The 13,802-nt window shown below is 40.5% G+C and overlaps 1 protein-coding gene across 1 annotated transcript in view; it reads right to left on the reverse strand.

Moving 5' to 3' along the window:
• Positions 1–13,802, reverse strand: part of ARSB (arylsulfatase B) — a 181,025-nt gene that overhangs the window by 57,185 nt on the left and 110,038 nt on the right. Inside the window, exon 6 of the mRNA XM_070796873.1 lies at positions 4,950–5,020. Within this exon, the coding sequence (XP_070652974.1) occupies positions 4,950–5,020 (71 nt within the window). The remainder of the gene's footprint in view (positions 1–4,949; positions 5,021–13,802) is intronic.

Genomic DNA, 13,802 nt, shown 5'->3' on the forward strand with positions numbered 1-13,802 from the left:
AAATAAATAAATATATATATATAATATATATATGTTTTATAGTTTTTGTGCGAAGTCTTCAAAAGCGGATGAGTGTTTTAGGTTTGCAGCACACACACCTTGATCTACAGTTAGCCACATTTCAAGTGCTCAGTAGTTGCACAAGCCTAGTGGCTAGCATATTGGATATATTACTACCCTTGCCTCTATTGACATATGTTTACTCCAATAGAAATAGAAATTTCTCCATCCTGTAACCATTCTTCCCTATCTCAGGACCATTTCCTTTCCAGGTTTAATGATTCTAGGTGGTCTTTATTCCATCCCAGACCTTCTCCAACCATTCACTCAGTCTTTAAATAATCCTCACAGAGTACCTACCAAGTGCCAGGTTTTTGTGTAAACTTATGAGGATGGAAAGATAAATATTACATAAAACTTGAAGTCCGGGAGCTCTCAGCTAAGTGGGAAATGTAGGCACATACCGGAAAATGTGGTCAACGCCATACAGAGATATGGCCTTCCCAAGTGCCTCAGCAGTAAAGAACCTGTCTGCAATGCAGGAGGCCTGGGTTTGATCCCTGGGTCGGGAAGATCCCCTGGAGGAGGAAATGGCAACCCACCCCAGTATTCTTCCCTGGGAAATTCCATGGACGGAGGAGCCTGGCATGCTATAGTTCATGGGGTCACAGAGAGTAAGACATGACTGAAGCAACTTAGCATAGCATATACAGAGACATATATGAAGGGGTTGGAGAAGGCAATGGCACCCTACTCCAGTACTCTTGCCTGGAAATCCATGGACGGAAGAGCCTGGTAGGCTGCAGTCCATGGGGTTGCGAAGAGTCGGACATGACTAAGCGACTTCACTTTCACTTTTTACTTTCATGCATTGGAGAAGGAAATGGCAACCCACTACAGTGCTCTTGCCTGGAGAATCCCGGGGACGGGGGAGCCTGGTGGGCTGCCGTCTATGGGGTCGCACAGAGTTGGACACGACTGAAGCGACTTAGCAGCAGCAGCAGCATATGCAGGTGCATATATGTGGACAGGAAGGAGTACTGTTTCCTCTGGGGTTTTCAGAAAGCATTCACAGAACTGGGACAAGTGTACTGGGTTTTAAGGGATGAGAAAAATTCTGGAGGAGCAGCGAAAGGAATAGGGAAAAGCATGCTCAAGACCTAAGGATGACGATCTGCATACTTGGAAATGGCAAGTGTCTAGGAGAGTGAGAAGATGGAGGAAGGGCCTAGAGTGAGGCTGGCAAGGAGAGCTGGGCCCCAAATGTCTGGTGACACACTCAGAATTACTGTGCGGTCATCCTCCAGGCAGGGAAATCCTAAGGCAGGTTGTAGCACAGACTGGAGAGGACAAAAAGAGTAAGAAGAGCCTGAACCACGGGGAAGTGGTATGTCTAAAAGAGTGGACGGGAGCACCCAAAGGAATGAAGGGAATGTCAGAGCAATATTTCCTGCAGACAGTTTCACAACGAGGGATGATGACAGATCCTGGCAAAGGGTCTAATAGTCAACACTTTCTAGGTCCTAACTCATGACACAGGGGGATCAGGGCCACTAGCATGGTATTTATAAAGGGCTGTTGCACGCATTACAACCTATGGGGATGTGGGAGCACCACATGGCCTCTCTCCCTGCAGGAATTAAAAGGGTTCCCTCTGGGTTAATTTAGGCACTTGGCAGAATCAAGCTAAGTTGCAGTATTGCCAGGAAAATCACAGGTTTATGAGACTTGGCAGGTCTGGGAAGCACCTGCGCAGCCTGATCAGATGATGTGCTGGCTGATTTCAGTTCAGTTCAGTCCCTCAGTCGTGTCTGACTCTTTGAGACCCCATAAACCGCAGCACGCCAGGCCTCCCTGTCCATCACCAACTCCCAGAGTCTACCCAAACCCATGTCCATTGAGTTGGTGATGCCATCCAACCATCGCATCCTCTGTCACCCCCTTATCCTCCTGCCCTCAATCTTTCCCAGCATCAGGGTCTTTTCAAATGAGTTAGTTATTCACCTCAGATGGCCAAAGTATTGGAGTTTCAGCTTCAACATCAGTCCTTCCAATCAACATCCAGGACTGATCTCCTTTAGGATGGACTGGATGGATCTCCTGGCAGTCCAAGGGACTCTTAAGAGTCTTCTCCAACACCACAGTTCAAAAGCATCAATTCTTTGGCACTCAGCTTTCCTCACAGTCCAACTTTCATATCCATACATGACTACTGGAAAAACCATAGCCTTGACTAGACGGACCTTTGTTGGCAAAGTAATGTCTCTGCTTTTGAATATGCTATCTAGGTTGGTCATAACTTTGCTTCCAAGGAGTAAGTGTCTTTTAATTTCATGGCTGCAGTTACCATCGGCAGTGATTTTGGAGCCCCAAAAAATAAAGTCTGACACTGTTTCCCCATCTATTTGCCATGAAGTGATGGGACCAGATGCCATGATCTTAGTTTTCTGAATGTTGAGCTTTAAGCCAACTTTTTCACTCTCCTCTTTCACTTTCATCAAGAGGCTCTTTAGTTCCTCTTCACTTTCTGCCATAAGGGTGGTGTCATCTGCATATCTGAGGTTATTGATATTTCTCCTGGCAATCTTGATTCCAGCTTGTGCTTCTTCCAGCCCAGCGTTTCTCATGATGTGCTCTGCATGTAAGTTAAATAAGCGGGTGACAATATACAGCCTTGTTGCACCCCTTTTGCTCATGCTCAAGCTGATGATTTGGCCTTGAGTTTTGTGGAAGGAGGTTCTGACACTCTCAGGTAAGAATGGGGCAATAACAGCACTACGCTGACGGTTACAGGGAGGCTCAGAGATGGGTTCTTCTTTTATAGATGGGAAAGCTGGGGCTCGGAGAGGGAACTGGCTTTTCAAAGATGGGGTCTCCTTTTTTTTAAAACATTTAGTGTTAATTGAAGGATAGTTGCTTTAAATATTGTGTTGGTTTCTGCCATACATCAACATGAATCAGCTATGGGTACACACACGTGTTCCCTCCCTCTTGAGCCGCCCTCTACAATTTTCACTTTTCAAAAAGATCTAAAAGGAAGTAATAACAAAGCTGAAAAAAAATGTAAAAACCACTCAGTATTCTGTAATAACCTATACGAGAAAAGAAATCAAAAAAGAACAGATACATGTACACGTATGGGCTTCCCAGGAGGCTCAGTGATAAAGAATCCACCTGCAAAGGAGGAACATGGGCTCGACCCCTGGTCGGGAAGATCCCCTGGAGGAGGAACTGGCAGCCCGTTCCAGGATTCCTCCCAGGATAATACGATGGACAGAGGAGCCTTGGTTGGGGGTCGGGGTGCTATAGTTCATAGGGCTGCAAAGAGTCAGACACGGCAGAAGCGACTGAGTGTGCAAGCACATATGTACAACTGAACCAGCGGCTGCACGCCCAAAATCAACACAACATTGTAGATCAAGCACATCCCACTCTAAAATAAAAATTAAATTTTAAAAATGTAAAAACTATTCTCAACTTGCACCCAGCCACTATTTTAAAAGAGATTGCATTGAACCCATAGATAAGCTGAGGGGATATTGTCATCATAGCAATATTTCTTAATTAATCACCTATTTTATACATAGTATCAATTGTGTATATATGTCAATCCCAATCTCCCAGTTCATCCGTCTCCTATTCCCCCTCGGGGTCTATATGGTTGAGCTCTATATCTGTGTCTCTGTTTCTGCTTGGCAAATAAGATAATCTATATCATTTTTCTAGATCCCACATATATGTAGCAATATATAATATTTGCTTTTCTCTGACTTACTTTTTTTCTTTGTAATTTATTGTTTTATTGAAGGATAATTGCTTTACAGAATTTTGCTGTTTTCTGTCAAACCTCAACATGAATCAGCCATAGGTGTACATATATCCCCTCCCTTTTGAGCCTCCCTCCCATCTCCCTCCCCATCCCACCCCTCTAGGTTGATACAGAGCTCCTGTTTGTGTTCCCTGAGCCATACGGCAAATTCCTGTTGGCTATCTATTTTATATATGGTAATGTAAGTTTCCATGTTACTCTCTCCATACATCTCACCCTCTCTTCCCCTCTCCCCATAAGTCTATTCTCTATGTCTGTTTCTCCATTGCAAACACATTAAAAGATGCTCAACACTGCTCATTATTAGAGAAATGCAAATCAAAACCACAATGAGATATCACCTCACACCAGTCAGAATAGCCATCATCAAAAGGTCTACAAACAATAAATGCTGGAGAGGGTGTGGAGAAGAGGGAACACTCTTGCACTGTTGGTGGGAATGTAAATTGATCACAGCCACTATGGAAGACGGTATGGAGATTCCTTAAGAAACTGGGAATAAAACCACCATATGACCCAGCAATCTCACTCCTAGGCATATACCCTGAGGAAACCAAAATTGAAAAAGATACACATACACCAATGTTCAATGCAGCACTATGTACAATGGCTAGAACACGGAAGCAACCTAGATGCCCATCGACAGATGAATGGATAAAGAAGTTGTGGTACATATACACAATGGAATATTACCCAGCCATGAAAGGAATGCATTTGAGTCCGTTCTGATGAGGTGGATGAAACTAGAACCTATCATACAGAGTAAAGTGAGTCAGAAAGAGAAAGAAAAGTATCATATTCTAACGCACACATACAGAATCTAGAAAAACGGTACCGAAGAATGTATTTATAGGGCAGCAATGGGTTCTCCTTTTATAGATGGGAAAGCTGGGGCTCGGGGAGGGAACAGGCTTAGAAGGTCACATAGCTCATTAGCAGCATTCACCGTGTGTGTCAACAAAGCCCAGGGACACTGGTGGCACAGGTGCCATGGAGAAATGTTCACTTTCACAGCGAACTCAAGTGGAAAAGGAGAATTAGGCTAGAGAGCCACTGGGCAATAAAACCATCTTTGTAAGCCAAAGAGACATAAGTTAGCAGCAATAAACAAGGTACTCACACGGTGCAGTATCTACAAAGTTTGGGTCGATATTGTGCAGCAGCTCCATTCTGGGGGACGGGCTTCCTTCACTGAAAAAGAATTTTTTAGAAAATGTTAATTTCCTCTTTCAAATGGGTATGAGTAACTGTAATACTTCCTTTCCTTGTACTTATAGGAAATAACAAAACTGCCAGTTAACAACTCCGTCATGAATTCAGAGGCCTCCAAAATCTGTGGTTGTGCATCTTCAAGTAGTCATCGCTTGTCTACCTTGTCACAATGACTGAATGTTTACATAACAACTTCAGTGTCAAGCATGTGACCATTACAAAGATGAGTTCTGTGACCCTTTGCAATAAATAATGTGACTGTATTTAAACATGACCATTCGTTACAGCAGTGAAATGAGAACTCTAGTGTAGGCTCCACACTGAGCACTCACAGGGAAAGGAAGAAACGGCATCTGCTAAGATGGCAGTGCCCATATCACAGATGCAGCCTTTTAAATGAGCCCATATGAGAAAAATGAGTGTCTTCTGCATCTAAATTTATAGTGTGAAACTTACATGCAATATAAATACATATGAAATAGTTATATCTCTTTAAGACTTTTTATTTTTTATTTTTTTAATTTATATATATTTTTTTACTTTACAATATTGTACTGGTTTCGCCATACATCAACATGCATCCGCCACGGGTGTACACGTGTTCCCCATCCTGAACCCCCCTCCCACCTCCCTGCCCATACCATCTCTCTGGGTCATTCCAGTGCACCAGCCCCAAGCTTCCTGTATCCTGCCATATGTGCAAGTGCAATCACAACTCACATTAGTGTTGAAAACAAACTTGGAAAGCAGTTCAACCTGCTCATGTTTCAAATGAGAAAGACACATAGTAAGTTATTGGCCAAATATTTGGTTGTGAGTGTTTTTTTTTAAAAATTGGGAGCATAAACATCACCAGTTGTACACAAGGTGTGCAAAAAGCACCCAGATCACTTTGCTCGTATAGATCCAGCCTTATGGAAGAAGTTCTTAGACATAACTTCAATCGTTGGGAGACTCCGAAGGACTACTTGATAATACAACATAATGTTGCAAAATACTACTAATACTACAGGATTTGTCCACATCCGAATAACCAATAAAGCCCCTAATGTAACCAAGAATACATGCTTCAATGTCCACATACCAAACTCACAGTTAGTTGTCTACAGTAGTGGTTTAGGATTTCAAGGACTCGTAAATTTTCAAAAAATCTGGGTTGTGAACGGCAATGTTATACTTGCCAAGCATGGAAAACTTAAAACAAACCTCATGAATAAAAAACAAAACCAAAAAAACTTTCAACTATCATCACCATCCATTATTTTACAAAATAAAGGTAATTTTAATGGCAACAAAAGTTAGGACAAATACAGTCTCAGAATAAGAAACAATCCTTTAAAGTGAATATATTTAACTTCAGGATTCTATAAGATTTCCTTTTTCCTCTCTACTCCATAAAAGCCTCTAACTAGAGAGTGGGAGGAAAACATACAAGGATGCTTCTAGGCCTGGGGGCAGCTCTGTGCATGTGTGGGGGCTATTTCCTGGGGCTTCTCATTTTCTTCCTGACACATTTAACTAATGACCTGTATATCATGGAGACTGTCAACCAATCCAAAATGATAGGAACTAGGGTTTCATCCCAGAAGCTCTGAATATAAGTAGGGATGATAAGCAAAAAAAAGATGAAGATAAGCAAATCTTAACAGAATGGTGATGTCTAATTTGTGAGGTTAAAAAAAGCAAGCAAACAGAGCTAAAATCTGGTTGATAAAAATAGCAAGTAAGTCAGGAGGGGAAATCAGAATAAAAACATTTGAAAGTCTTTGTATTATTTGGAAGAGGATACAGCTGTACATTAAATTTAGATTTTAGTAAAGTAAAATTTACATGTTGAAATTTTAGGTAACTTAGAAACAAAGGTATGACTTTTCTGGACTAAAACAAAACAGAATTCATTCAATCCAAAAAAAAAAAAAAAGACAAGAAAGAAGGTGGAGGAACTTCCAGATTTCTCATCTTTATAAGTAGAGCTCACTGGAATATCCCAAAGTACTAGGCATGGTTAAATAAAAGATATTTTTTCCAAAAATTTTTAAAGGGAATTTATCTGTATATCAGGAGAAGGCAATGGCACCCCACTCCAGTACTCTTGCCTGGAAAATCCCATGGATGGAGGAGCCTGGTGGGCTGCAGTCCATGGGGTCGCTGGGAGTTGGACACGACTGAGCAACTTCACTTTCACTTTTCACTTTCTCACATTGGAGAAGGAAATGGCAACCCACTCCAGTATTCTTGCCTGGAGAATCCCAGGGATGGGGGAGCCTGGGGGGCTGCCGTCTTGGGGTTGCACAGAGTCGGACACAACTGAGCAACTTCACTTTCACTTTATCTGTATATCATTCATTTCATTTTTTCATTATTCAGAAGAGCCACAGATACTGCAAAATAATGAAACTTAATAGCAAGAGATGAATTTTGAAACTAAAGGTTATGAGTAATCCCAGTGATGAATTATTTGCTGGGGAAAATCATCGCAGGTAGAATCTCATGATACAGACAGGAGTGAAAAAACTAAAAGTCAACCAACCTTTTTAAGTCATGTATGTAGTGATGCTACTTTTTAAAATCTACTAATCAGGATATTTTGATAAGGACGTGGTCAGAGATATAAGCCAAGGAAATACAAAATAAGACAAGTGATTTAAACAATAACCAAATACCATTAGAGACTTCAAGTTATTAAATAAGTCAAGAAAACTACATGTACATTTAAAGGAACTGAATTATCATAAATCTTGGGTTGCATGTGTGCTAAGTCTCTTCAGTGATGTCTGACTCTTTGAGACCCTATGGGCTGCCAGGCTCCTCTGTCCATGGGATTCTCCAGGCAAGAACACTGGAGTGGGTTGCTATACCCTCTTCCAGGGGATATTCTTGACCCAGAGATCGAACCCATGTCTCTTAAGCCTCCTGCATTGGTAAGCGGGTTCTTTACCACTAGGGCCACCTAGGAAGCCCAAACTTTGGGTTCAGTTCAGTTCAGTCACTCAGTCGTGTCCGACTCTTTGCGACCCCATGAATCGCAGCACGCCAGGCCTCCCTGTCCATCACCATCTCCCGGAGTTCATTCAGACTCAAGTCCATGGAGTCAGTGATGCCATCCAGCCATCTCATCCTCTGTTGTCCCCTTCTCCTCCTGCCCCCAATCCCTCCCAGCATCAGAGTCTTTTCCAATGAGTCAACTCTTCGCATGAGGTGGCCAAAGTACTGGAGTTTCAGCTTTAGCATCAGTCCTTCCAAAGAAATCCCAGGGCTGATCTCCTTTAGAATGGACTGGTTGGATCTCCTTGCAGTCCAAGGGACTCTCAAGAGTCTTCTCCAGCACCACAGTTCAAAAGCATCAATTCTTCAGTGCTCAGCCTCCTTCACAGTCCAACTCTCACATCCATACATGACCACAGGAAAACCATAGCCTTGACTAGATGGACCTTTGTTGGCAAAGGTTACCCCACATCAAAATATGAGAAGTTATTAAAATCCTTAACAAGCTCATGTACCTATTCCCTGGGGCTAGTCCTTTGGAAAGTGATGGATTTTAGAAATATCTCCAGGTGGATTTTTTAAAAATGCATACATACATGTAAAGGGAAGATGGTGATAATGGAAATATGATAAAATGTACACCAAACTATTAGCTGGGACGGGGGGATGGGTTGGGACACTACAAGACTTTCGACAGTGCTTTATACAGCTGCATGCATCATTATTGTCATCAGAAAAATTTTAAGATTCTTTTTAAGGTAGTATATAGCTTGTGAACATTTTTATTATTTCATAAAGACTTTAAAAAGCATGAAAAGAGAAAACTCAGATAGTTTACAGAATTGGGGAATTTAAAGACAGGAAAATGACCCATGGTCATGTTGTACCTGCAGTACTTAAACACATTAGTTGATTTTTGGAATTTAATTGCACGCCACTCACTCATGCTATCACATACTGGTAATAACTGATCATGTGATTTCCCTCTCAGTATGTAGAAATGTCCTGGTATGTTTAAGATCAGACTTGCCTTTAACAAAAGGTAGAAAACACAGTAAAGGTATTATGGTCACTGGGTTGGTTCTCAAGTCTCAACATGTACATCACTTCTTTCATTTTGATAAAGGGTTCAGGGTTTCAGTGCCTAAGATGGAGGGAATAAGAGAAAAGAGAGGGAGATGTTAAGGAGAAAGGAGGGAGGCAGAAAAGCTGGAGGAGGAGGAGGAAAAGGGGCTGTGGGTTTCCTTTAACAGTTACGCATTAAGTTAGCACAGATCACTAGAGCACTGACACACAGACACACACACAGATGCATACACACACACACACGCACACACACACCCCGACTCCTGAAGGCACAGAACCCATGTGGCTCATTTCAATGGAGACAAGCGTGCCGTATATTGATGCTGAAACAGAGCAGACTCAAGTCACCCGGGGAAGAGCACGTGGAGACTAAGGCTGGTGGAGGGGGATGAAATGAGAGATCACGAAGACCAACTCTGTGAGCTTTGTGACTCTGTCTAGGAGACACTTTAGAGTCATGATTCTGCAAAGACCAGTGAGGGTAGAGAGACTCCGGTCGTAACAAGGTGAGGCCCATTGTTGGCGAGGGGCGTCCTTCATGCCCAGGAAGAGCACCTCCCGCCCAGCTCAGCTCCCATTGCCTGTAAGCATTCAATCTCCCCAGAACTGGGACTGGACACCAATACTGGGACACTGGTACCCTGGTTATTGGGAAGGATTATCTATTGCTGAATTAATATATTAACACTCTTTTTTAAAGAGCAAAAAAACAGAAAAGTTCAGTAAGTAGCTGCTGAACATTTTGTGGTAGAATTTAAAAACACTCTTCTCTCAAGAACCACAGATCCTTGGCCACTTAAATTTGCATAGTCTCCAATAATCGTATATTATAAAAAGAGATCTCACTCTTGTACTTGGAGGAGAAAATGCTTGGTCATTTTTTTTTTTTACTTTTTCAATGTCTTTTTAGGGCAAACCTTCCCTACTATTGTCTTACTCCCATTCCTTCCCTGCGCTTCTGGAAATTTTTGACACCAATGATCTCCATTTGTTTATGCATGTTCCTCAGTCCTCTATGTTGAAAACAAAATATATTTTATTTTAAAATACTTGTCTTTTCTTCTTTTTGCCATTAAATGTCCCCAAACAGTACGTTTATACCAGTTATTCTTAATTTGTATCACATTAAAATCACCTAGAAGCTTCTAAAATCCAGATGCTGTACCTCATACCAGTAGCATCACTGGGGGGTGGAACCCAGGCATCAGTATAACTCCCAGATGATTCCAACATGCAGCCAAGATTGCGAATCACTGACCTGGGGCAATGCTTCTCAAACTTTAGATAACTTGGGGCTTTTGTTAAATTGTGGATTCTGATTTACTAGAGCCAGGGTGAAGGCTGCCCAGGAATCTACATTTTTAACAGGGTCCCCAGTGATACTGGTCTGAGGACCACACTTTGAGTAGCGAGACTGGTGGAAATTTCCTGGAGTCCTCTTACTGGGATCTGAACTTTTCTAGAGTTTCCTAAATTAGAAGCTCATTTAGATTAGAGCTGATTCTAGAGCAGTGATTCTCAATCTTGGCTACACAATGCAATCACCTGGGGAACTTTAAAAAATACTGATGCTTGAGTTTCACCATAAGAGAACGATCTCATTGATCCGGGGTTCAGCTTGGGCATAAAGATTTACAAAAGTATCCAAGTTGATTATTTTGTCACATTAGCTTTACTGAAATATAACTTACAAACCATATGATTTATAATGTTTTCAAGGTACATCCATTTTATAGCATGTATCAGTACAACTACCTTTTAAATGGCTGAATAATAGTCATCATATGGATATATCATAATGTCTTTATTTACTCATCATTTTATGGCCATTTGAGTTGTTTCTACATTTTTTGCCTATAATGAATACTTATGTAAAGGATTTTGTATGGACATTTGTTTTATTTTCTCTTGGGGGTGTATCTAGGAGTAGACTTGCTACATCTACTTTATATATTTAAACTTTTAAGGACCTGCTAAACTAGTTTCCAAAGCAGCTGCACCATCTTACACTCTTACTAGCTATGTATGAGCATTCCAATTTCTCCCTATCCTCTTCTTAGTGGTACTTACAAATGCCTGTCTTTTTTATTACAGCCATCCTAGCTGGTATGAAGGGGTATTTCACTGGAGTTTTGATTTACATTTTCCTTCTCATGTGTATATTGATCATTTATACAACTTCTTTGGAGGCAATGTCTATTCAGATCCTTTGCTCATTTTAAAAATGGGCTATTCATCTGTTTATGATTGACTGCAAGTATTCTTAATATGTTCTGAACACAAGTCCTATATCAGATACATGATTTGCTAATATTTTCTCCAGTTCTGTGAGTTGTTTTTTTACTTTCTTGATAGTATCATTTGCAGAAAAAAAAGTTTAAAATTTTGGTTTAGAACAACTTATCTCTTCTTTTGTTGCTTTTTGGTATTTTTTTCTAAGAAACTGCCTAATCCAAAGTCACAGAGTTTTATTCTTATGTTTTCTTCTAAAACTGTTATAATTTTAGTTGTTACTTTCATGTCTATGATCCATTTTAAGTTAATTTCTGTGTATTCTGTGAGGTAGGAATTTAATTTCATCCTTTTGCATGTGAATATCTAGGTATCCCAGTAATATTTATTGAAAAGATTATTCTTCCCAATTGAACTATATTGGCATCCTTGTCAAAAACACAACTGATTCTCCCAATTTAAAAGTGGGAAGAAGAACTGATTAGACATTGTCCCAAAGAGGAAATGCAGGTGGTCAACAGGCGCATGAAAAGATACTCAACATCGATAATCATTATGGAAATGCAAGTCAAAATCACAACGAGATATCACTTCACACCTGTCAGAATGGCTATTATCAAAAAGAATGCAAATAACAAATCTGGTGAGGATACAAAGAAAGGGAACCCTCATACACTCGTGGTAAGAGTGCAAATTGGTACAGTCATTGTGGAAAGAGAATAGAGGTTTCTCAAAAACTAAAAACAGAACTACCATATGACCCAGCAAATTTATGACTGCCAAATATGGAAGTAAGTTTTCACCATCACATGGATGAATAAAAGAGATGTGGTAGATATACATAATGGAGTACTATTCAACCCTAAAAAAGAGAGACATTTTGCCATTTGTAACAACATGGATGGACCTGAAAGGCATTATGCTAAGTGAAGTGAGACAGAGAAAGACAAATACTGTATGATACCATTCTGCGTGGAATCTTAAAAAGTACAGCGCTTCAGCAAGTGGTGCTGGGAAAGCTGGGCAGCTGCATGTAAATCACTGAAGTTCGAATACTCCCTCACACCACACACAATAATAAACCGAAAGTTCCTTAAAGACTTAAATAGAAGACATGATACCATAAAATTCCTAGAAGATAATATAGGCAAAGCATTCTCTGATATAAATTGTACCAATATTTTCTTAGGTCAGTCTCCCAGGGCAGTGAATGAAAGCAGAAAGAAACAAATGGGACCTAATCAAACTTATAAGCTTTTGCAGCAAAGAAAACCATCAATAAAATGAAAAGACAACCTATATAATGGGAGAAAATATTTGCAAATGATGCTACTGACAAGGGCTTAATTTCCAAAATATACAAACTCAGTATATAATTCAGTAACAAAAAACCAAACAATGTAATTGAACAATAGGCATAAGACCTAAATAGATATTTCTCCAAAGAAGACATAAAAATGGTCAATAGGCACATGAAAAAATGCTCAATATCGCTAGTTGTTAGAGAAACACAAATCAAAACCACAATAAGGCATCACATCACACTGGTCAAAATGATTATCATTAAAACGTCTTAAGAATAATAAGTGTTAGAGAGGGTGTGGAGAAAAGCAAACCTTTCTACACTGCTGGTTAGAATGTAAATTGGTGCAGCCACTATGGGAAACAGTATAGAGGTTCCTTAGAAAGCTAAAAATAGAGTGGCAATACGATTCAACAATCCCGTGCCTGGGCTTATATCCTGAAAAGATGAAAACTCTAATTCAAAAAGATAGCAGCCCAGTGTTCATAGCAGCACTATTTATAATAGCCAAGATGTAGAACCAACCTAGTGTTTACTGAGAGATGAACACATATGTACATAAACAAAATGTGGCATATATGGATATGTATTACACAACAGAATATTACATAGTCATAAAAAAGAATGAAATAATGCCATTTGCATCAACATGGATACCATACTAAGTGAAGTAAGACAGAAGACAAAAATGTGATATCCCTTATATGTGGAATCTAAAAAATTATACAAATGAATTTATATACAAAACAGAAACAGACTCACAGACACAGAAAAAATATTTATGGTGACTAAAAGGGAAAGGGGTAAGGAGGGGTCAATGAGGAGTTTGGGACTGTTAGATACAAACTACCATCGTGTAGTCAAGGCTATGGTTTTTCCAGTGGTCATGTATGGATGTGAGAGTTGGACTGTGAAGAAAGCTGAGCGCCAAAGAATTGATGCTTTTGAACTGTGGTGTTGGAGAAGACTCTTGAGAGTCCCTTGGACTGCAAGGAGATCCAACCAGTCCACCCTAAAGGAGATAAGTCCGGGGTATTCTTTGGAAGGAATGATGCTAAAGCTGAAACTCCAGTACTCTGGCCACCTCATGCGAAGAGTTGACTCATTGGAAAAGACTCTGATGCTGGGAGGGATTGGGGGCAGGAGGAGAAGGGG

The sequence above is a fragment of the Bos indicus genome, chromosome 10 (assembly GCF_029378745.1).
Source record: "Bos indicus isolate NIAB-ARS_2022 breed Sahiwal x Tharparkar chromosome 10, NIAB-ARS_B.indTharparkar_mat_pri_1.0, whole genome shotgun sequence".
In the NCBI taxonomy this organism is placed as follows: Eukaryota; Metazoa; Chordata; class Mammalia; order Artiodactyla; family Bovidae; genus Bos; species Bos indicus.